At 36.2% G+C, this 17,604-nt stretch overlaps 1 protein-coding gene across 4 annotated transcripts in view; it reads right to left on the bottom strand.

Moving 5' to 3' along the window:
* The window catches only part of ZDHHC3 (zinc finger DHHC-type palmitoyltransferase 3), a 161,695-nt gene that overhangs the window by 34,281 nt on the left and 109,810 nt on the right, over window positions 1-17,604 (bottom strand). For 3 of the 4 annotated variants that reach the window (XR_008402552.1, XM_053714464.1, XM_053714465.1), the window contains exon 6: window positions 16,370-16,500. Coding sequence is in view for 3 of the 4 variants with exons in the window: in XM_053714464.1 (XP_053570439.1) it covers window positions 16,370-16,500 (131 nt within the window). In the remaining variant the exon portion in view is untranslated. Of the gene's footprint in view, window positions 1-9,024; window positions 10,156-16,369; window positions 16,501-17,604 lie in introns of those variants that run through there. The other variant, XM_053714466.1, reaches the window with a different exon arrangement.

The raw sequence follows: 17,604 nt of genomic DNA, 5'->3' as shown, positions 1-17,604 counted from the left end.
ACTTCTACCCAATGTAAGAATGCCTGTCTTCTTATGTGGTCTGAAGACAACTGAGACCTGTGGAACCTCCCCCTTGGAGGAAGCCCCTTGAACTCCAGAGAATAACCTTGGGAGACTATTTCTAGCGCCCAAGGATCCAGAACATCTCTTGCCCCAGCCTGAGCGAAGAGAGAGAGTCTGCCCCCCACCAGATCCGGTCCCGGATCGGGGGCCCGCATTTCATGCTGTCTTGGTAGCAGTGGCAGGTTTCCTGGCCTGCTTTCCTTTGTTCCAGCCTTGCATAGGTCTCCAGGCTGGATTGGCTTGAGAAGTATTACCTTCCTGCTTAGAGGACGTAGCCCTTGGGGCTGATCCGTTTCTGCGAAAGGGACGAAACTTAGGTTTATTTTTGGTCTTGAAAAGACCTATCCTGAGGAAGGGCGTGGCCCTTGCCCCCAGTGATATCAGAGATAATCTCTTTCAAGTCAGGGCCAAAGAGTGTTTTCCCCTTGAAAGGAATGTCAAGCAATTTGTTCTTGGAAGACGCATCCGCTGCCCAAGATTTTAACCAAAGCGCTCTGCGCCACAAAAGCAAACCCAGAATTTTTTCGCCGCTAACCTAGCCAATTGCAAGGTGGCGTCTAGGGTGAAAGAATTAGCCAATTTAAGAGCACGAATTCTGTCCATAATCTCCTCATAAGAAGAAGAATTACTAATAATCGCCTTTCCTAGCTCATCAAACTAGAAACACGCGGCTGCAGTGACAGGGACAATGCATGCAATTGGTTGTAGAAGGGAACCTTGCTGAACAAACATCTTTAGCAGACCTTCTAATTTTTTATCCATAGGATCTTGGAAAGCACAACTATCTTCTATGGGTATAGTGGCGCGCTTGTGTAGAGTAGAAACCGCCCCCTCGACCTTGGGGACTGTCTGCCATCAGTCCTTTCTGGGGTCGACTATAGGAAAACAATTTTATAAATATGGGGGGAGGTACTAAAGGTATACCGGGCCTGTCCCATTCTTTACTAACAATGTACGCCACCCGCTTGGATATAGGAAAAGCTTCGGGGGGCCCCGGGGCCTCTAAGAACTTTTCCATTTTACATAGTGGTTCTGGAATGACCAGATAATCACAATCATCCAAATTGGATAACACCTCCTTAAGCAGAGCGCGGAGATGTTCCAACTTAAATTTAAAAGTAATCACATCAGGTTCAGCTTGTTGAGAAATGTTTCCTGAATCTGAAATTTCTCCCTCAGACAAAACCTCCCTGGCCCCCTCAGACTGGTGTAGGGGCCCTTCAGAAACCATATCATCAGCGTTCTCATGCTCTACAGAATTTTCTAAAACAGAGCAGTCGCGCTTTCACTGATAAGTGGGCATATTGGCTAAAATGTGTTTGATAGAATTATCCATTACAGCCGTTAAATGTTGCATAGTAAGGAGTATTGGCGCACTAGATGTACTAGGGGCCTCCTGTATGGGCAAGACTGGTGTAGACGAAGGGGGGGATGATGCAGTACCATGCTTACTCCCCTCACTTGAGGAATCATATTGGGCATCATTTTTACTAAAAAATTTTTTATGACATAAAATACATATAGTTAAATGAGAAGGAACCTTGGTTTCCCCACAGTCAGAACACAATCTATCTGGTAGTTCAGACATGTTAAACAGGCATAAACTTGATAACAAAGCACAAAAAACGTTTTAAAATAAAACCGTTACTGTCACTTTAAATTTTAAACTAAACACACTTTATTACTGCAATTGCGAAAAAGTATGAAGGAATTGTTCAAAATTCACCAAAATTTCACCACAGTGTCTTAAAGCCTTAAAAGTATTGCACACCAAATTTGGAAGCTTTAACCCTTAAAATAACGGAACCGGAGCCGTTTTTATATTTAACCCCTTTACAGTCCCTGGAATCTGCTTTGCTGAGACCCAACCAAGCCCAAAGGGGAATACGATACCAAATGATGCCTTCAGAAAGACTTTTCTATGTATCAGAGCTCCACACACATGCAGCTGCATGCCATGCTGTCCTCAAAAACAAGTGCGCCATACCGGCGCGAAAATGAGGCTCTGACTATGATTAGGGAAAGCCCCTAAAGAATAAGGTGTTAAAAACAGTGCCTGCCGATATAATCATATCAAAATACCCAGAATAAATGATTCCTCAAGGCTAAATATGTGTTAATAATGAATCGATTTAGCCCAGAAAAAGTCTACAGTCTTAATAAGCCCTTGTGAAGCCCTTATTTACTATCTTAATAAACATGGCTTACCGGATCCCATAGGGAAAATGACAGCTTCCAGCATTACATCGTCTTGTTAGAATGTGTCATACCTCAAGCAGTAAGAGACTGCACACTGTTCCCCCAACTGAAGTTAATTGCTCTCAACAGTCCTGTGTGGAACAGCCATGGATTTTAGTTACGGTGCTAAAATCATTTTCCTCATACAAACAGAAATCTTCATCTCTTTTCTGTTTCTGAGTAAATAGTACATACCAGCACTATTTTAAAATAACAAACTCTTGATTGAATAATAAAAACTACAGTTAAACACTAAAAAACTCTAAGCCATCTCCGTGGAGATGTTGCCTGTACAACGGCAAAGAGAATGACTGGGGTAGGCGGAGCCTAGGAGGGATCATGTGACCAGCTTTGCTGGGCTCTTTGCCATTTCCTGTTGGGGAGGAGAATATCCCACAAGTAAGGATGACGCCGTGGACCGGACACACCTATGTTGGAGAAAAAGCATTTATGAATGGAATGTGTTGTTTTCTTGTAGAATATACATGTATAATAATACATAAATATATTTTATATAAATGTGTGTATATATTTATATACGTCTTTACATCTATTCACATTGCTTGTATAAAAAAAACTCAAAATGCTAGAAACAACTTTTACTGCAACATTAAGCCGACATAAAATATCCAGAATATATAGATATTGAAGAAACGGTAAATCTAAAACGAACATTATTTCTAAACCCACATTTTAAACTAGATTTATTAGACAAGACAACTGCATGAAGAATTGAGAGATAACACTAGCATGCAATTGTTTGTTGGTAACACTGGGAGACATTTAAGCACAGAAGGAACGGAAATTGTGATTGTAGGAAACCTTAACAACTGTGTAATGGGAAACCTGATTCCAACAATTTATATCACCTTGAGCGAGATGCTCATGGTTCTATATGTCCAAGTCTTTTCTTGCTCCTAAAATAGTGGAAGTCAAATGGACGTCACAGGTTGGCCCACTTCTTGTGCAATCACCACCCTTTATCTTGGCACAAATCAGGATGCCCAAAACACACCATTTTACCAACTTACCTCCAGCTCAATATTCCTTTTTCTTTCCATACACAGTTCTGATCACTTATGGTGCTGGACTTATATATAAGTTAAGGCACTCTGTGGCCCAATCTATGACTCAGAAATGTGGCCCTAAGTGGAAACTTGCTTATCATTGACTTAAAGGGATATTAAACCCAATTTTTTTCATTCATGATTCAGATAGAGCATGCAATTTTAAGCATCTTTCGAATTTACTCCTATTATACATTTTTCATTGTTCTCTTGGTATCTTTATTTTAAACAGTAGGAATGTAAGCTTAAAAGCCGGCCCATTTTTGGTTCAGTACCCTGGGTAGCGTTTGTGGATTGGTGGCTTCATTTAGCCACCAATCAGAAAGCACTACCCAGGTGCTGAATCAAAAATGGTCCAACTCCTAAGCTTAAATTTCTGCTTTTCAAATAAAGATACTAAGAGAACAAAGAAAAATTGATAATAGGAGTAAACTAGAAAGTTGCTTAAAATTGCATGCTCTATCTGAACAGTGCAAAAAAAATTTGGGTTTCATATCCCTTTGATAAGTTTTTAACACAATGATGGTGCGGGCATTCAGACCATGTGCATTTGGGTTTACTTCTAGGGCAGCAATAAAATCTACAACCCGGCTTGTATGCTTTGTTCTGAAACTACTGCTGTCAAAAAGAAATATCAGGCTTTAAAAATTAAATTATAAAGGAAAAGCTAACATTACATTTTTCTACACAATAAGCTATAATGAATAATGAGCTATAATACCCTTTGAATTTTTTTCTTAAAGAGATATGAAACTCAAATTTTTTCATTAATGATTCAGATACAATATACAATTTTAAACAACTTTCCAATTTCTGTTATTAAACTTGCTTCATTCTCTTTGCATCCTTTGTTGAAGAATTAGCAATGCACTACTGGAAGCTAGTTGAACCTATCAGCTTGACAACAAATGACAAGAGGCATATATGTGCATCCATCGATCAGCAGCTAGATCCCAGCTGTTCCTAATCCTACCTAGGTATGCCTTTCATCAAAGGATGCTAAGGGAACAAAGTAAATTATATAATAGAAGTAAATTGGAACGTTTAAAATGACATGCTCTGATTCATGAAAGATTAATTTTGACTTTAGTCCCTTTAAATATTTATCTTGTCTCCTTTCCCTCTCTTGAGTTATACATTTATTTAAAGTGAGTCAATCCTAGCATTGTACAAACGCTAGGATTTACTATTGAAACAAATAAAGGGGACTTTTGTTCATGAAGTATAAGATACTTTATGTAGAAAGCTCCTTTATTTGTTTAAATCGATCGCCGTTCTTAGCTGCTACAGCAGACCACGGCTAAATTTTTTTTTGCTAAGAGGTGACATTTTCACCTCTTAGCCAATAGCCGTGCGGTAAATCTGGCTCCCATGGGCGCCAAACCAGATTTACTGCATGGCTATAGACTAAGAGGTGAAGATGTCACCTCTTAACAAAATATCTTATACTTCATGAATGAAAGTCCCCTTTATTTGTTTCAATAGTCAATCCTAGCATTTGTACAACGCTAGGATTGTCTTTCACTTTAAGTATTTTCTGTGTAAAATGTTGCAACATATTTAACTGAACATAAAAGTTAATGAAATCTAATTTCAAATTTAATTAAGTGCATGTTCTAAGCATACTGCAAAAATATACTCCTGTGCATTTCCAGTTCACTGCAATATATTAAAGTGATAGTAAATCCTAGCGTTTGTGAAACGCTAGAATTTACCATTGCAGCAAATAAAGGGGACTTTCAGTCATGAAATATAATATACTTCATGCTGAAAGTTCCTTTATTTGTTTGCAGCGTTCGCCGTGCTGAGCGCCTCAGGCAGCCCACGGCAGAACGCTATTTATCACTGGGGTGATTTTAGCCAATAGCGTGCTAGCTATCCTGCATAATTCCAGCTGGACTGCACAGCTATTGGATAAGAGGTGGAAACGTCACCTCACTGAAAAATAGCATTCTTCATGACTGAAAGTCACCTTTATTTGTTCCACTAATAAATCCTAGCATTTCAAAAAACGATAGGATTTACTATCACTTTGGGGTCGATTTATCAAAGGCTTTCGCCAGCCTTTGAGCCCCTATGGCTGCAGGTTCTCACACGAGAACCTGCACGCCGTATTTAACAAGCAGCGGTCATCAGACCACTGCTTTGCTGACCTCTTCGCCACCTCTTGCTTGGCGCAATTCAATCTCCCTGGTCTTTTCTAAACCGGGGAGATTGACAGCTCCTGCCTGCGCGTGATTGCACGTGAGCGCAAAATAGCGCTTGTGTGCAATGCTGAATTCCTCCAAGAGAATTCGGACCGCTAGAGGCGAGCTGCGGTGGGACAGGGGCACGTATATGTCTACCTCAGCTTGCTAAATCGAGCCCTTTAAGTTTGACGAATATACTACAATCTCTCTGGGGTGAGTAGAGAAAACACACAATTTCGAGTAAATATACTAAATAACCAGAAAACTAGGCAAAATAAAGATTTTATGTACATTGTACTGAAGTGTCCTCCCCAGGACCTATTTAGTGCTAGATTACGAGTGGAGCGCTATTTATTGCTCCCGCGCTAACTGCTAGAAGTAAAAACTTTTTTTGCGCGTCGGGATGTGGTTGTATTACAAGTTGAAAGTAAAAAGTTTTTGCTTGTGCGCTAAACCAACGCGCGCAAAAAGCCGAACTTTGAATACCGCAATTCACTTACATATGTATATATATATATATATATATATATATACACACACACATAGATACATCTGTACATATATATATATATATATATATATATATATATATATATACCCATACATGCACATAGACATGTATATGTATGCATCTCTTTGTTAAAGGATTTTGCAGTCCTTTTTTCCCTAACACCTGAAACCTTATATCTTTGAGCCCTTAGAACTTTTTTATGCAATATTTTTTAAATAATTTTTTTATTAGATAGTGTTATTATGAGTGTAACTACTTTTAAATGTATTTTTGATATGTTTTGTGACACTTTTTATTCAAGCGTAACAGTTAACCAGAGCTCTGAGGTTGCACTATCCCAACGCGCATTAAATTCAATTGTGCTCAAGCGATTGTCTTTAATTCCAACTTAATATGTGCGCTACATTCAATGCGCGCAAATAGCCGTGATAAATCCGAGATCGCTTGCGTGCAACCGTTATCTTGCTACTCATAATCTGCCCCTTAATGGGTATACCACCCAGCTGATTTTACTGACCATCTGGCTAAAATTTAAGCCTTTATTCAGCTAAAATTAGATATATTGTTTTGATTTTTCAATGTTTGTTGCACACATTATCATTAAATCAATTTATGTTTATGCAATTAAAGTGTGCTTTGGATAACTTAAAGGGACAGACAAGTCCAAAAAAAACATTCTTGATTTAAATAGGGCATGTCATTTTAAACAACTTTCCAATTTACTTTTATCACCAATTTTGCTTTGTTCTCTTGCTATTCTTAGTTGAAAGCTAAACCTAGGAGGTTCATATGCTAATTTCTTAGACCTTGAAGGCCGCCTCTGCATTTGACAGTTTTTCACCACTAGAGGGCATTAGTTCATGTGTTTCATATAGATAACATTGAGCTCATGTACGTGAAGCTCCTAGGAGTGAGCACTGATTGGCTAAAATGTAAGTCTGTCAAAAGAACTGAAATAAGGGGGAAGTTTGCAGAGGCTTAGATACAAGGTAATTATAGAGGTAAAACGTATATTAGTATAACTGTGTTGGTTATGCAAAACTGGGGAATGGGTAATAAAGGGATTATCTACCTATTTAAACAACAAAAATTCTGGTGTTGACTGTCCCTTTAAGTAACATAGTATACTAAGCAAACAGTGTATCAAGCCACTGCACAGAGGGGATCTAACTGCCAGCACTCTTGTAAATTTACAGATTAGCACCAGGAGCTTGATATATAGTGACTATTTCTTAATTAAAGGGATATTAAATAGTATGAGATGGTAATCTAAAATGTTTAATTAAACTGTCATTGTGTATTTTGTCCACTTTTTCTGTAATTTCACTCTAAACATTGTTGGTTTTCGAACTTCCACTGAGTTTCTATAAAGTAATTAACACTGCCCTGTTTGAACTTAAGTTTTCCATTATCCCACTTTCTAGCATAAAACATTTAATTAAAAAAATAAAACAGGCAATAGAAGAGACTGTCCAAACAAAGTTGTGTGGAACATAAGATTATTTAACAGGTTTTCCATACAACCTTGTTTGCACAAGTTCTATTTTATTGCCTGATTTATCTCTCTCTCTCTCTCTATAATTGTTCTCAGCAAAAGACAGAGCTAAATAGAAAACTAGTTTAAACATGGGGTGCCTATTACTTTATAGAGACTAAAACTCTATACCTTTATCTTTAATATTTAAAAAATGAATATAATTGTAAAAATATATCCACTTATTAGTCTAAGGCTAATAAGTCATTATGTCTAACAGGTATTTACTGTTTTATATCCCTTGAAGGAAGAACACAAAAATATAAAAAGAATAGTGTAAAAGTATTTTGTACTGCTGTAAAATAATATGCTGGGGTATCTATATCCTTTTTAATTAGTCCAGTCTCCCTGTTATTACTGTCATGTGGTGTTTACTTTAAAGCAGGGATGGAGAACCTTGGCACTCCTGATGTTTCAGAACTACATTACCCATGATGCTTAGGCACTCTGAAGTCCAGTTGAGCATCATTGGAAATGGTTCCCTATCCCTGCTTTAAAGGGACATGAAATCCAAAATGTTTCTTTCCTTATTCAGATAGAACATACCATTTTAAACAGCTTTTTAATTTATTTCTATTATCAATCTTGCTTCATTCTCTTGGTATCCTGGGAACTAGCTAAACATATCGGTAAGCCAAAAGATAAGAGGTATATATGTGTAGCCACCAATCACCAGCTAGCTCCCAGATCCTGAGCCTACCTAGGTATGCTTTCCGACAAAGGATACCAAGATAACTAAGTGAATTAGATAATAGAAGTAAATTGGAAAGTCGTTTAAAATTGTATTCTCTGTTTGAATCATGAAAGAAAATGTTTGGATTTCATGTCCCTTTAACTCTACTCCATTGCTTTTAATTTTGTTCAAGTAGCTATAAAATGATTGCTCTATGAGATAATATGATTGCTAACCAATTCACAGTAGTTTAATTTTTGTAATACTGCTTCATTATAGCCGATTGCAAAAAAAAAAAACGTTCTGGCTGAGAATGTGTGAGAGAAGAGTAAAATTTTTGACTGTTTTCTAGGATAAGCAAAAGCATCCTCTATACCATTATTATTTAAGCCCATATTTAATCAACAATAACCAATTGTAATATCATTAGTGTTCTCCACAGGAGTTTTTAATGGGAAGACCACCTGGTCGATTTTACTGAGCACCTGGCTAAAATGTAAGCCAATTGCACAAATTATCATTAAATAAATTGATGTTAAATTATGCAATTAATTTGTGCTTTGGATAGCAGAAAATGTTATAATGTAACAAAGTATTACCCGGCCTAACCAGCTGGCAAAACTATCTGTGGAGAACACTGATTATAGTACATGGAAAACCATGCAACACACCATATATTTTATAAGATACAGAGAAACGACTATGAACACTACTCAACATTAAATAAACACTGGAAGCCCAAAATCAGATACGATTAAAACAAAACAGTATGTGTTTTAATAACGACGCTCCAGTGTTATTAGCATAATAATATTGTATATTTACTATGACAGTCTTAATCTAGGGAAGACCAAACAAATACCAGTTGGGTTATACAAATAAATGATCAAAATTGTACAGTTGTCTATTGAGAAATGCAGTTTAGACCAATAGAAACATTTTATTTTGTTTTAATCTATGTCGACACTGGTGAACATGCCCCCTGTCTTAGGTCCAATGTTCAGTATTTTCATTGGTGAGACATAAAATGATTGGAACACATGGATTTCATCTTCCTTGTGAAAACTTCAACCATTAAAAATAATTTTCTCTCATCTCTAAATATCGGATATCAATCAAAACCATCATGCTATAGTTTCACAAAAGAATTAGTCAGATAATTTGCTTGAATTTTGTTGTAGTACACACGTATGACATATAAAAAAGGGAGTTCTGGGTTAATGTTACATCATTAACATGTAATGATTTTTTTGGAGTTACAATTTTAAAACATTGTGCCATTCCAACAATGAATGCAAGGCCTATCTTCTCTTTTTCTACCAAGTAAGAAATATCCTCATGGGTTGTAAACAAGTTGACAGTCAAAACATTCCAAGAGTTGTCCATAGGCTTGAGTCCTGTGAGAGGTTAATGATTTGTTGGCACCGTCAGCTATGGCAGAAAGTGTCGTAGACAGAAGCAAGTCAGGTTATGCAGGAAGCACAGAAGAAGCTGGTTTTAGTTCTTGTGGTTGAAGAGAAAGCAGAGATATGATGTGCAAAGGAAAATCAATATGTAGCCTCAAGTGACTTGAAAGGTGAGAGATAGCTCCTCCCTGACCATAACTTTCAGCCATTAAAAAAATAAAGTTCATTTATTTTTTTAATAAAACATTCAACGTCAAGCTGGCAAATAGTAGTTTTGTGGTGTGTTTATCATAATGTGACAATGCTGCCACTTCCTCAGACTACATATTGGTAAGGGTCTGCTTTTCCCTGCTCTGGCGTGGCTAATGGACTTAGCCACGCTATAGAGAACGGATGGCCAAACACTGCTTTGAGATTCATCCATTTTGTTTTTTTAGCCCATCTTCTCTCTTCCTTTTTCAATTGTTCTATTCCCTGGAAATAGAAAGATTAAAAACCTTCAGTAAATGGAGTTGCCTAATAAACTCAGAATATATGTGCAAAAGGTAGAGAGATTGGGGATTCTGTGGCTAGTAACCAATCAATATAGAAATCTGATATATTTTTTTTCTTGTTAAAAGATAGTGTCTTAAGGTGAAGGTCCTTGGCAGCCAACACCACGTATAAGTCCATTAGACTATAATTTAGAGGTAGGCAAAGAATTAAAAAAGCTGAAAAGATAAGCATCAGAGGTTACAAAAGGCGTCTGAGATAGATTAAGTCAAACATAGCTGTCAGAGTCAAATGCTTCCGGTATACATAATCATAATTCTATTGGAACTCTCACCAATGCTAAAATAGTAAAATTTGCTACAATAGATACGTTTCTCTAAAGGCCAGATTAGTCTTTGATGCATTTTATTTCATTTTAAATTAACAAATTACTCCAAAAGACGAAGAAGCAAAATGCAAGCATTACTTTATTTCCTCTGGATGTTTTCAAAATTCTATGCAGATTACATCTCTCCAAGCTAGCACTCTTCTAGGCAAGTCTGTTTTTTCTTTTTCTTTTAATGGTCAGGTAATACAGACAATCGTAGACCCTACTTCTTGCCCCACAGACTAGCAGAGAAGTGGATTCCCAAGCCTGTGTATGGGGATCTTACAAGACTCAACTGTCCATCACCTGTGTATAATATATAAGGGTGCAACTCTGTCAAGGGCTCTGCACCGCAGTCCTTACTCCAATATCTTTCAATTTGTTTATTAAGTTCCACAGCATAAGACAGACAACATTTTGGGCATTAACCCTTAATCATGTCACATGGTTAAAGGGACACTGAACCCAATTTTTTTCTTTTGTGATCCAGATAGAGCATGCAATTTTAAGCAACTTTCTAATTTACTCTTATTATCAAATGTTCTTCATTCTCTTGGTATTTTTATTTGAAAAGCAAGAATGTAAGTTTAAATGCCTGCCCATTTTTGATGAACAACCTGGGTTGTTCTTGCTGATTGGTGGATAAATTCATCCACCAATAAACAAGTGCTGACCTGGGTTCCGAACTTTCTTTTTCAAATAAAGATAGCAAGAGAACGAAGAAAAATTGATAATAGGAGTCAATTAGAAAGTTGCTTAACATTGCATGCTCTATCTGAATTACGAAAGAAAAAAATGTGGGTTCTGTATCCCTTTAAGGATTAATACCGGAAACGTTCTCTGTTTGTTTTTTGTTATGGAGCTTAAAGGGACACTGAACCCAAATTTTTTCTTTTGTGATTCAGATAGAGCATGCAATTTTAAGCAAGTTTCTAATTTACTCCTATTATCAATTTTTCTTCATTCACTTGCTATATTTATTTGAAAAAGAAGGCATCTAAGCGTTTTTTTTTTTTTTTTTTTTTTTTTTTTTTTTTGGTTCTGAACACTGGACAGCACTTTTTATTGGTGGATGAATTTATCCACAAATCAGCAAGAATAACCCAGGTCATTCACTAAAAATGGGCCGGCATCTAAACTTACATTCTTGCATTTCAAATAAGATACCAAGAGAAACAAGAAAATTTGATAATAGGAGTAAATTAGAAAGTTGCTTAAAATTGCATGCTCTATCTGAATCACAAAAGAAAAATTTTGGGTTCAGTGTCCCTTTAATAAACAATTTTAAAGATATTGGAGTGCTACGGCTACTTTGGATTGTTGGATCTTACAAGACTCGCCATGGATGTGCACTAGTGTAGTGTGACCTACAAACAGCATCTTGAAGAGATGCTGTTTTCAAAGGTGATTGTTTTTTTGTTTTATTTGGTTTTTTTTTGATGTCCAGTTGAAATATCCTAATAAGCAAGCAATGTTTACAATATGTTTCTTAGGATTTATGAGTAAAATGTACTATTAAAATGGCCAAAGGCTCTAAATAAAAACCCAGTCTTATCCTGTAGTGGAATATGCAATCATAAACAATCAGCACTTTTTTACCATTAAGATGCGGCTCTACTGGAACCTCTATCTCCTTCAACTACTTACCAGTGAGAGGTTAGTACAGGCTATAAGAGTCCTTATCTCCCTCCACTACCACTTACCAGTGAGAGGTTAGTACAAGCAATAAGAGTCCTTATCTCCCTCCACTACCACTTGCCAGTGAGAGGTTAGTATAAGCTATAAGAGTCATTATCTCCCTCCACTACCACTTACCAGTGAGAGGTTAGTACAAGCTATACGAGTCCTTATCTCCCTCCACTACCACTTGCCAGTGAGAGGTTAGTATAAGCTATAAGAGTCATTATCTCCCTCCACTACCACTTACCAGTGAGAGGTTAGTACAAGCTATAAGAGTCCTTATCTCCCTCCACTACCACTTACCAGTGAGAGGTTAGTACAAGCTATACGAGTCCTTATCTCCCTCCACTACCACTTGCCAGTGAGAGGTTAGTATAAGCTATAAGAGTCATTATCTCCCTCCACTACCACTTACCAGTGAGAGGTTAGTACAAGCTATAAGAGTCCTTATCTCCCTCCACTACCACTTACCAGTGAGAGGTTAGTACAAGCTATAAGAGTCCTTATCTCCCTCCACTACCACTTACCAGTGAGAGGTTAGTACAAGCTATAAGAGTCCTTATCTCCCTCCACTACCACTTACCAGTGAGAGGTTAGTACAAGTCATTATCTCCCTCAACTACCACATACCAGTGAGAGGTTAGTACAAGCTATGAGACCTTATCTCCCTCCACTACCACTTACCAGTGAGAGGTTAGTACAAGCAATAAGAGTCCTTATCTCCCTCCAATACCACTTACCAGTGAGATGTTAGTGCAGGCTATAATAGAGTAATTATCTCCCTAAACTACCACTTACCAGTGATGTTAGTACAGGCTATAAGTGTCCTTATTTCCCTCCACTTACCAGTGAGATGTTAGTACAGGCTATAAGAGTCCTTATCTCCCTCCACTACCACTTACCAGTGAGATGCTAAGGACTCTATTATAGCCTGCACTAACCTCTCACTGGTAAGTGGTAGTGGAGGGAGATAGGAACTCTATTATAGCCTGCACTATCTCCATCCACTAGTATAGACTTTAATAGAGTCCTAGTCTCCCTCCAATACAACTTAAAAGTACAAGTGTCCACAATTGGAAAGAGGGCAAGGCCATCTTTGGAATTCAGAGTAATTTCCCCTCTAGGATGCAGGTAGTCACAATGTGGAAGGGAGATTATTTGCATTACTAGTCACCAGCGAATTTCTATATAACCCACACAAAGTTGTATAAGCAACCACAGGAGCTTAAAAGTAACCTCCACTCCCTAAAGACAGCAAAAACATTACCCCTCGTATGAATGAGGGAATAAACCTCTTTCAAATTAAGGGTTTTATGCTCTTTTAATAGTGAGTAAATGCTATAGCCTTGGTTCTAGAATGGGGGTTGAGAAGTCCTTATTAACCCCATGGCTACAGATATATTATAACACCCCTCACTTGAAGTAGGGTAATAACCATTGAAAGAATGAGATTCATATCCCTATTGTTGTCATGTGTTCTTTAAACGGACATAAAACCCAAACATTTTCTTTCACGATTCAGATAGAGCATACTATTTTAAACAACTTCCAATTTACTTATATTATAAAATGTTCTTTGTTTTCTTGTTATCTTTTGTTGAAAAGCAGGGCGGTAAAGTTTAGGAGCGTGCATGTGTTTGCAGCACTATCTATATGGCAGCAATTTTGCAACAATAGCAAGTGCACTAGATGCACTGGTCATGTAGTGCTCCGGAAACGTGCAGGCTACCTATTGAGCTATCTCTTTAACAAAGAACAAAAAAGAACAAAGCGAATTTGATAATATAAGTCAATTGGAAACTTATTTAAAATTGTATTCTCTATTTGAATCATGAAGAAAAAAATAATTTTGTTAGTATTAGGGCTCATAGATCCTTGTTTCTCTGAGCAAATGTGGCTATGCTGTGCTACTAAATAGAGACATTTTAAGGAAGATTTATTCATGATTTATTGATGCAGCAAATTTTTTCTTTTCTTCCGGTTTTACAATTTTATGCTACACAAAGACATTGTAAGCAGGTGCGTATAGCACCACACAACCCAGAAAACAGAATTTTGTGTAGTTAAATGTATCTAACATTTTATAATTAGTCCTACATATTTTTTTCTGCGTCAAATCCTAGGAATAAAAACCATATTTATTAATTTATTATTGGTTACAAAAGTATAGAACCCTAAATGTCAGTGCTTTATATTAAGGTGAACTGATAGACGAGGAACCATGAAGTTCCTGATTACAACATTTAGAAAAGAATGAAACACATTTCATTCACGCTATATACACGCTATAAATGATCACTTTTTTACATTGTGTGATTTGGCAATTTGCCACTCCGGTGTTTTTACAAAGTTGTTTCTAAAACTACTGATCTGCTGAAAACAACAACAAAGTATGATTTGTGTGGATAACTCACAGAAAAGTCACTTAAATTGATGTTTACATGCAGTGTGTGCAAAAGACAAAAAGTTTAGCGCAGAGCTATTACAGGGATATTGTACTCAACATTTTTTTTTGAGAAACCAAGTTGTATTTAAAATAAAACTAATTGGAAGTGTGTACTTGTGTACAACTAATACTTAGCAGTGTTCTCCCTGTTGCCTTTATAGCGGATGCACCACCCGGCTGATTTTACTGACCATCTGACTACATTTTAAGCCAAAAATAAGCTAAAATTAGTAAATATTAAATGTTTTCAATATTTGTAACTTGAACTATCATTTAATTCATTTATGCAATTAATGTGTGCATTGGATAGCTTAAGTAACATTTATAAAAGACAGAAAATGTTATAATATCACAAAGTATTACACTTCCCCGTCCTGGCTACATCATAATGCCACCCGGCAGGAAACATTTTTTTTGTGACAAACACTGCCTAGGTATATATTGCTCACTTTCAAAGAAATCCTTGGAATAGAGAAAATGTTGAGTACAATATGCTTTTATATAGCTTAGCAGTGATGGATGTAACATTAGTCAATCCAAACTGTGTCTGACAAAAAACAAACTAGGGATGGGCGAATGTTTTGTAACATTCTAAAAATGAAACAAATTTTAACACATTTGTTTGTTCGTTTCAATGTTTGTACATCCTCCTAAAATTTGTTTAATGTCATAGTATTTCTAATGCTATCTTTAAATGTAATATTTGATTTGAATTTTTGTAATAATTCAAATTAAAAAATTTAATAAATTATGCAATTGAACTATTGAACTTCTGAATAGTGTTTGTAAAATGGAATATTACATTCGAAATTTGAATGTGGATATTCGATCTTATTGTCTTAATCTTAAAGGGGCAGTCTAGTCAAAATTAAACTTTCATGATTCAGATAGGGCATGCAATTTTAAACAACTTTCCAATTTACTTCTATTATCTAATTTGCTCAATTATTTAGATGTCCTTTGTTGAAGAAATAGCAATGCACATGTGTGAGCCAATCACACAAGGCCTCTAGGTGCAGCAACCAATCAGCAGCTACTGAGCATATCTAGATATGCTTTTCCTCAAGTTATATCAAGAGAATGAAGCAAATTAGATAATATAAGTAAATTAGAAAGTTGTTTAAAATGACATGCTCTTTCTAAATCACGAAAGAAAAAAATTGGCTTTCATGTCCCTTTAATGGATTTTTCTTCCTATTAACATTCGATTGTCCAAAACGAATGTCCACAGGACTATTCGCTCTACCAAATGAATTGCATTTTCAGCACATTCGCCCATCTCTAATACACACAAACCAAAAAAAAGGACACCATTTAAAATATATATATATATATATATATATATATATATATATATATATATATATATATATATATATATATATATATATACTTATTAACACTTATAAAAATAATAAAGGATTCCAGAATCTGGCAAATTAAGAATTCAATATGTAGTTCACAATACTATTAGCTAAATTATATAAATGGTCATGATGATATAAACCTATTTTTATGGGCTCCTTACAATGATATTTTATGTCTAGAGAGTTGGAAAACACAAATCAGCCGCTATTACAACATTTAATTGCAAAATAAAGTCAACATAAAAAGACAGCAAAAAGCCACTATAGCAATACAAGTAAACTAGGCTCAAGTGCACTTGGTGCAGTTCTGTTGATAGCGTGATGAAGAGGACTTACCGTTTCATCTGTGCAGATGGAGTGTACTTGTGTCCCAAACATTACAACAGTGAAGATGAGGAAGAGCAATCCCTCAAAACAAAGTAGGATAAGCAGAATGACTGTAGTTGGTGGTGAGAAGGAGCTACACTCTATAGGAACAATGCACATAAACATGGATTAATAAACATCAGTTGTAAAGGTTTGTGAAGCACTAGCATTATTTAAGCTAAACTACATTTTAATTGTTATTTTACCAAGACATAAAGGAGGGTAAAATTAGCTTTTAAAAGGACATAAAAGTCATAATTAACTTTCATGGTTGAGATAGAGCAAGCACATTTAAGAAACATATAAAATTGATTTCATTCTTTTTGCTCTTGTTGAAAAGCATACCCTTATAGTAGCCTTAAAGGGACAGTCTAGAACCAATACATAATTTGTATTACTTATTGTTGCATACCAGAGAAGCATCCTGCAACTGGTCCCACATCTATAAGCTTTTAAAAAGTACAAACATTTAAATATTCATTGTTTGTTAGGAGCCGAAAATGGCCACCAATCTCCGCCCACCTATTGTATGTATATTTTGGTATGTTACAGTGCTCCAATCACGATCAATTCAACTCAAATAAGTTTTCCTACTCGCACATGCTAATTTGTGCTTTTGCAAATATTAAACCTGCACTGCTAAACCGTCATACGAGAAAACAGCTAACTGGACAAGAAGAAAGCTGTGGGTGGAGCTTGGCAGCCATTTTCAGCTGCTAACAAACGATGATTATTTAAAAGTTTTATGTACTTCTTACAAACTTACAAATGTGGAACCTGTTGCAAGATGCTTGTCTGGTATGTAACAATAAGTAATAAAAAATAAGTATTGGGTTTAGACTGTCCCTTTAAGAGTAGCAATTAACTACTGTGAGCTAGATAGTGATTGATGGCTACACACATATGCATCTTGTCATTGATTCAACAGATGGGTTTCAGCTAGGTCCCATTAGTACACTGTTGCCCTGAAGATGCCTTTAACTATGTGTTTACCCCCTAGGCATGGGTTAGAGTTATACGCAAGCAACAGCGCAATAATAAAATACTGTAACACATTGGAACATTCCTATTTTCATTTTTTTTTATTAGCTTTATTTTGTAAAGGATAAAGTTTTACAATTATTGGAGTAATACAATATATAAATAGGCTGTAAGGCTAATTCGTTTTCAGGTAAAATGACTTCAAATTTTAACAAACATTATAA

The sequence above is a fragment of the Bombina bombina genome, chromosome 5, assembly GCF_027579735.1.
Source record: "Bombina bombina isolate aBomBom1 chromosome 5, aBomBom1.pri, whole genome shotgun sequence".
Lineage (NCBI taxonomy): Eukaryota > Metazoa > Chordata > Amphibia > Anura > Bombinatoridae > Bombina > Bombina bombina.
The sequence above is the reverse complement of the archived record's forward strand: the minus strand, read 5'-3'. Positions and strand labels throughout refer to the sequence as shown.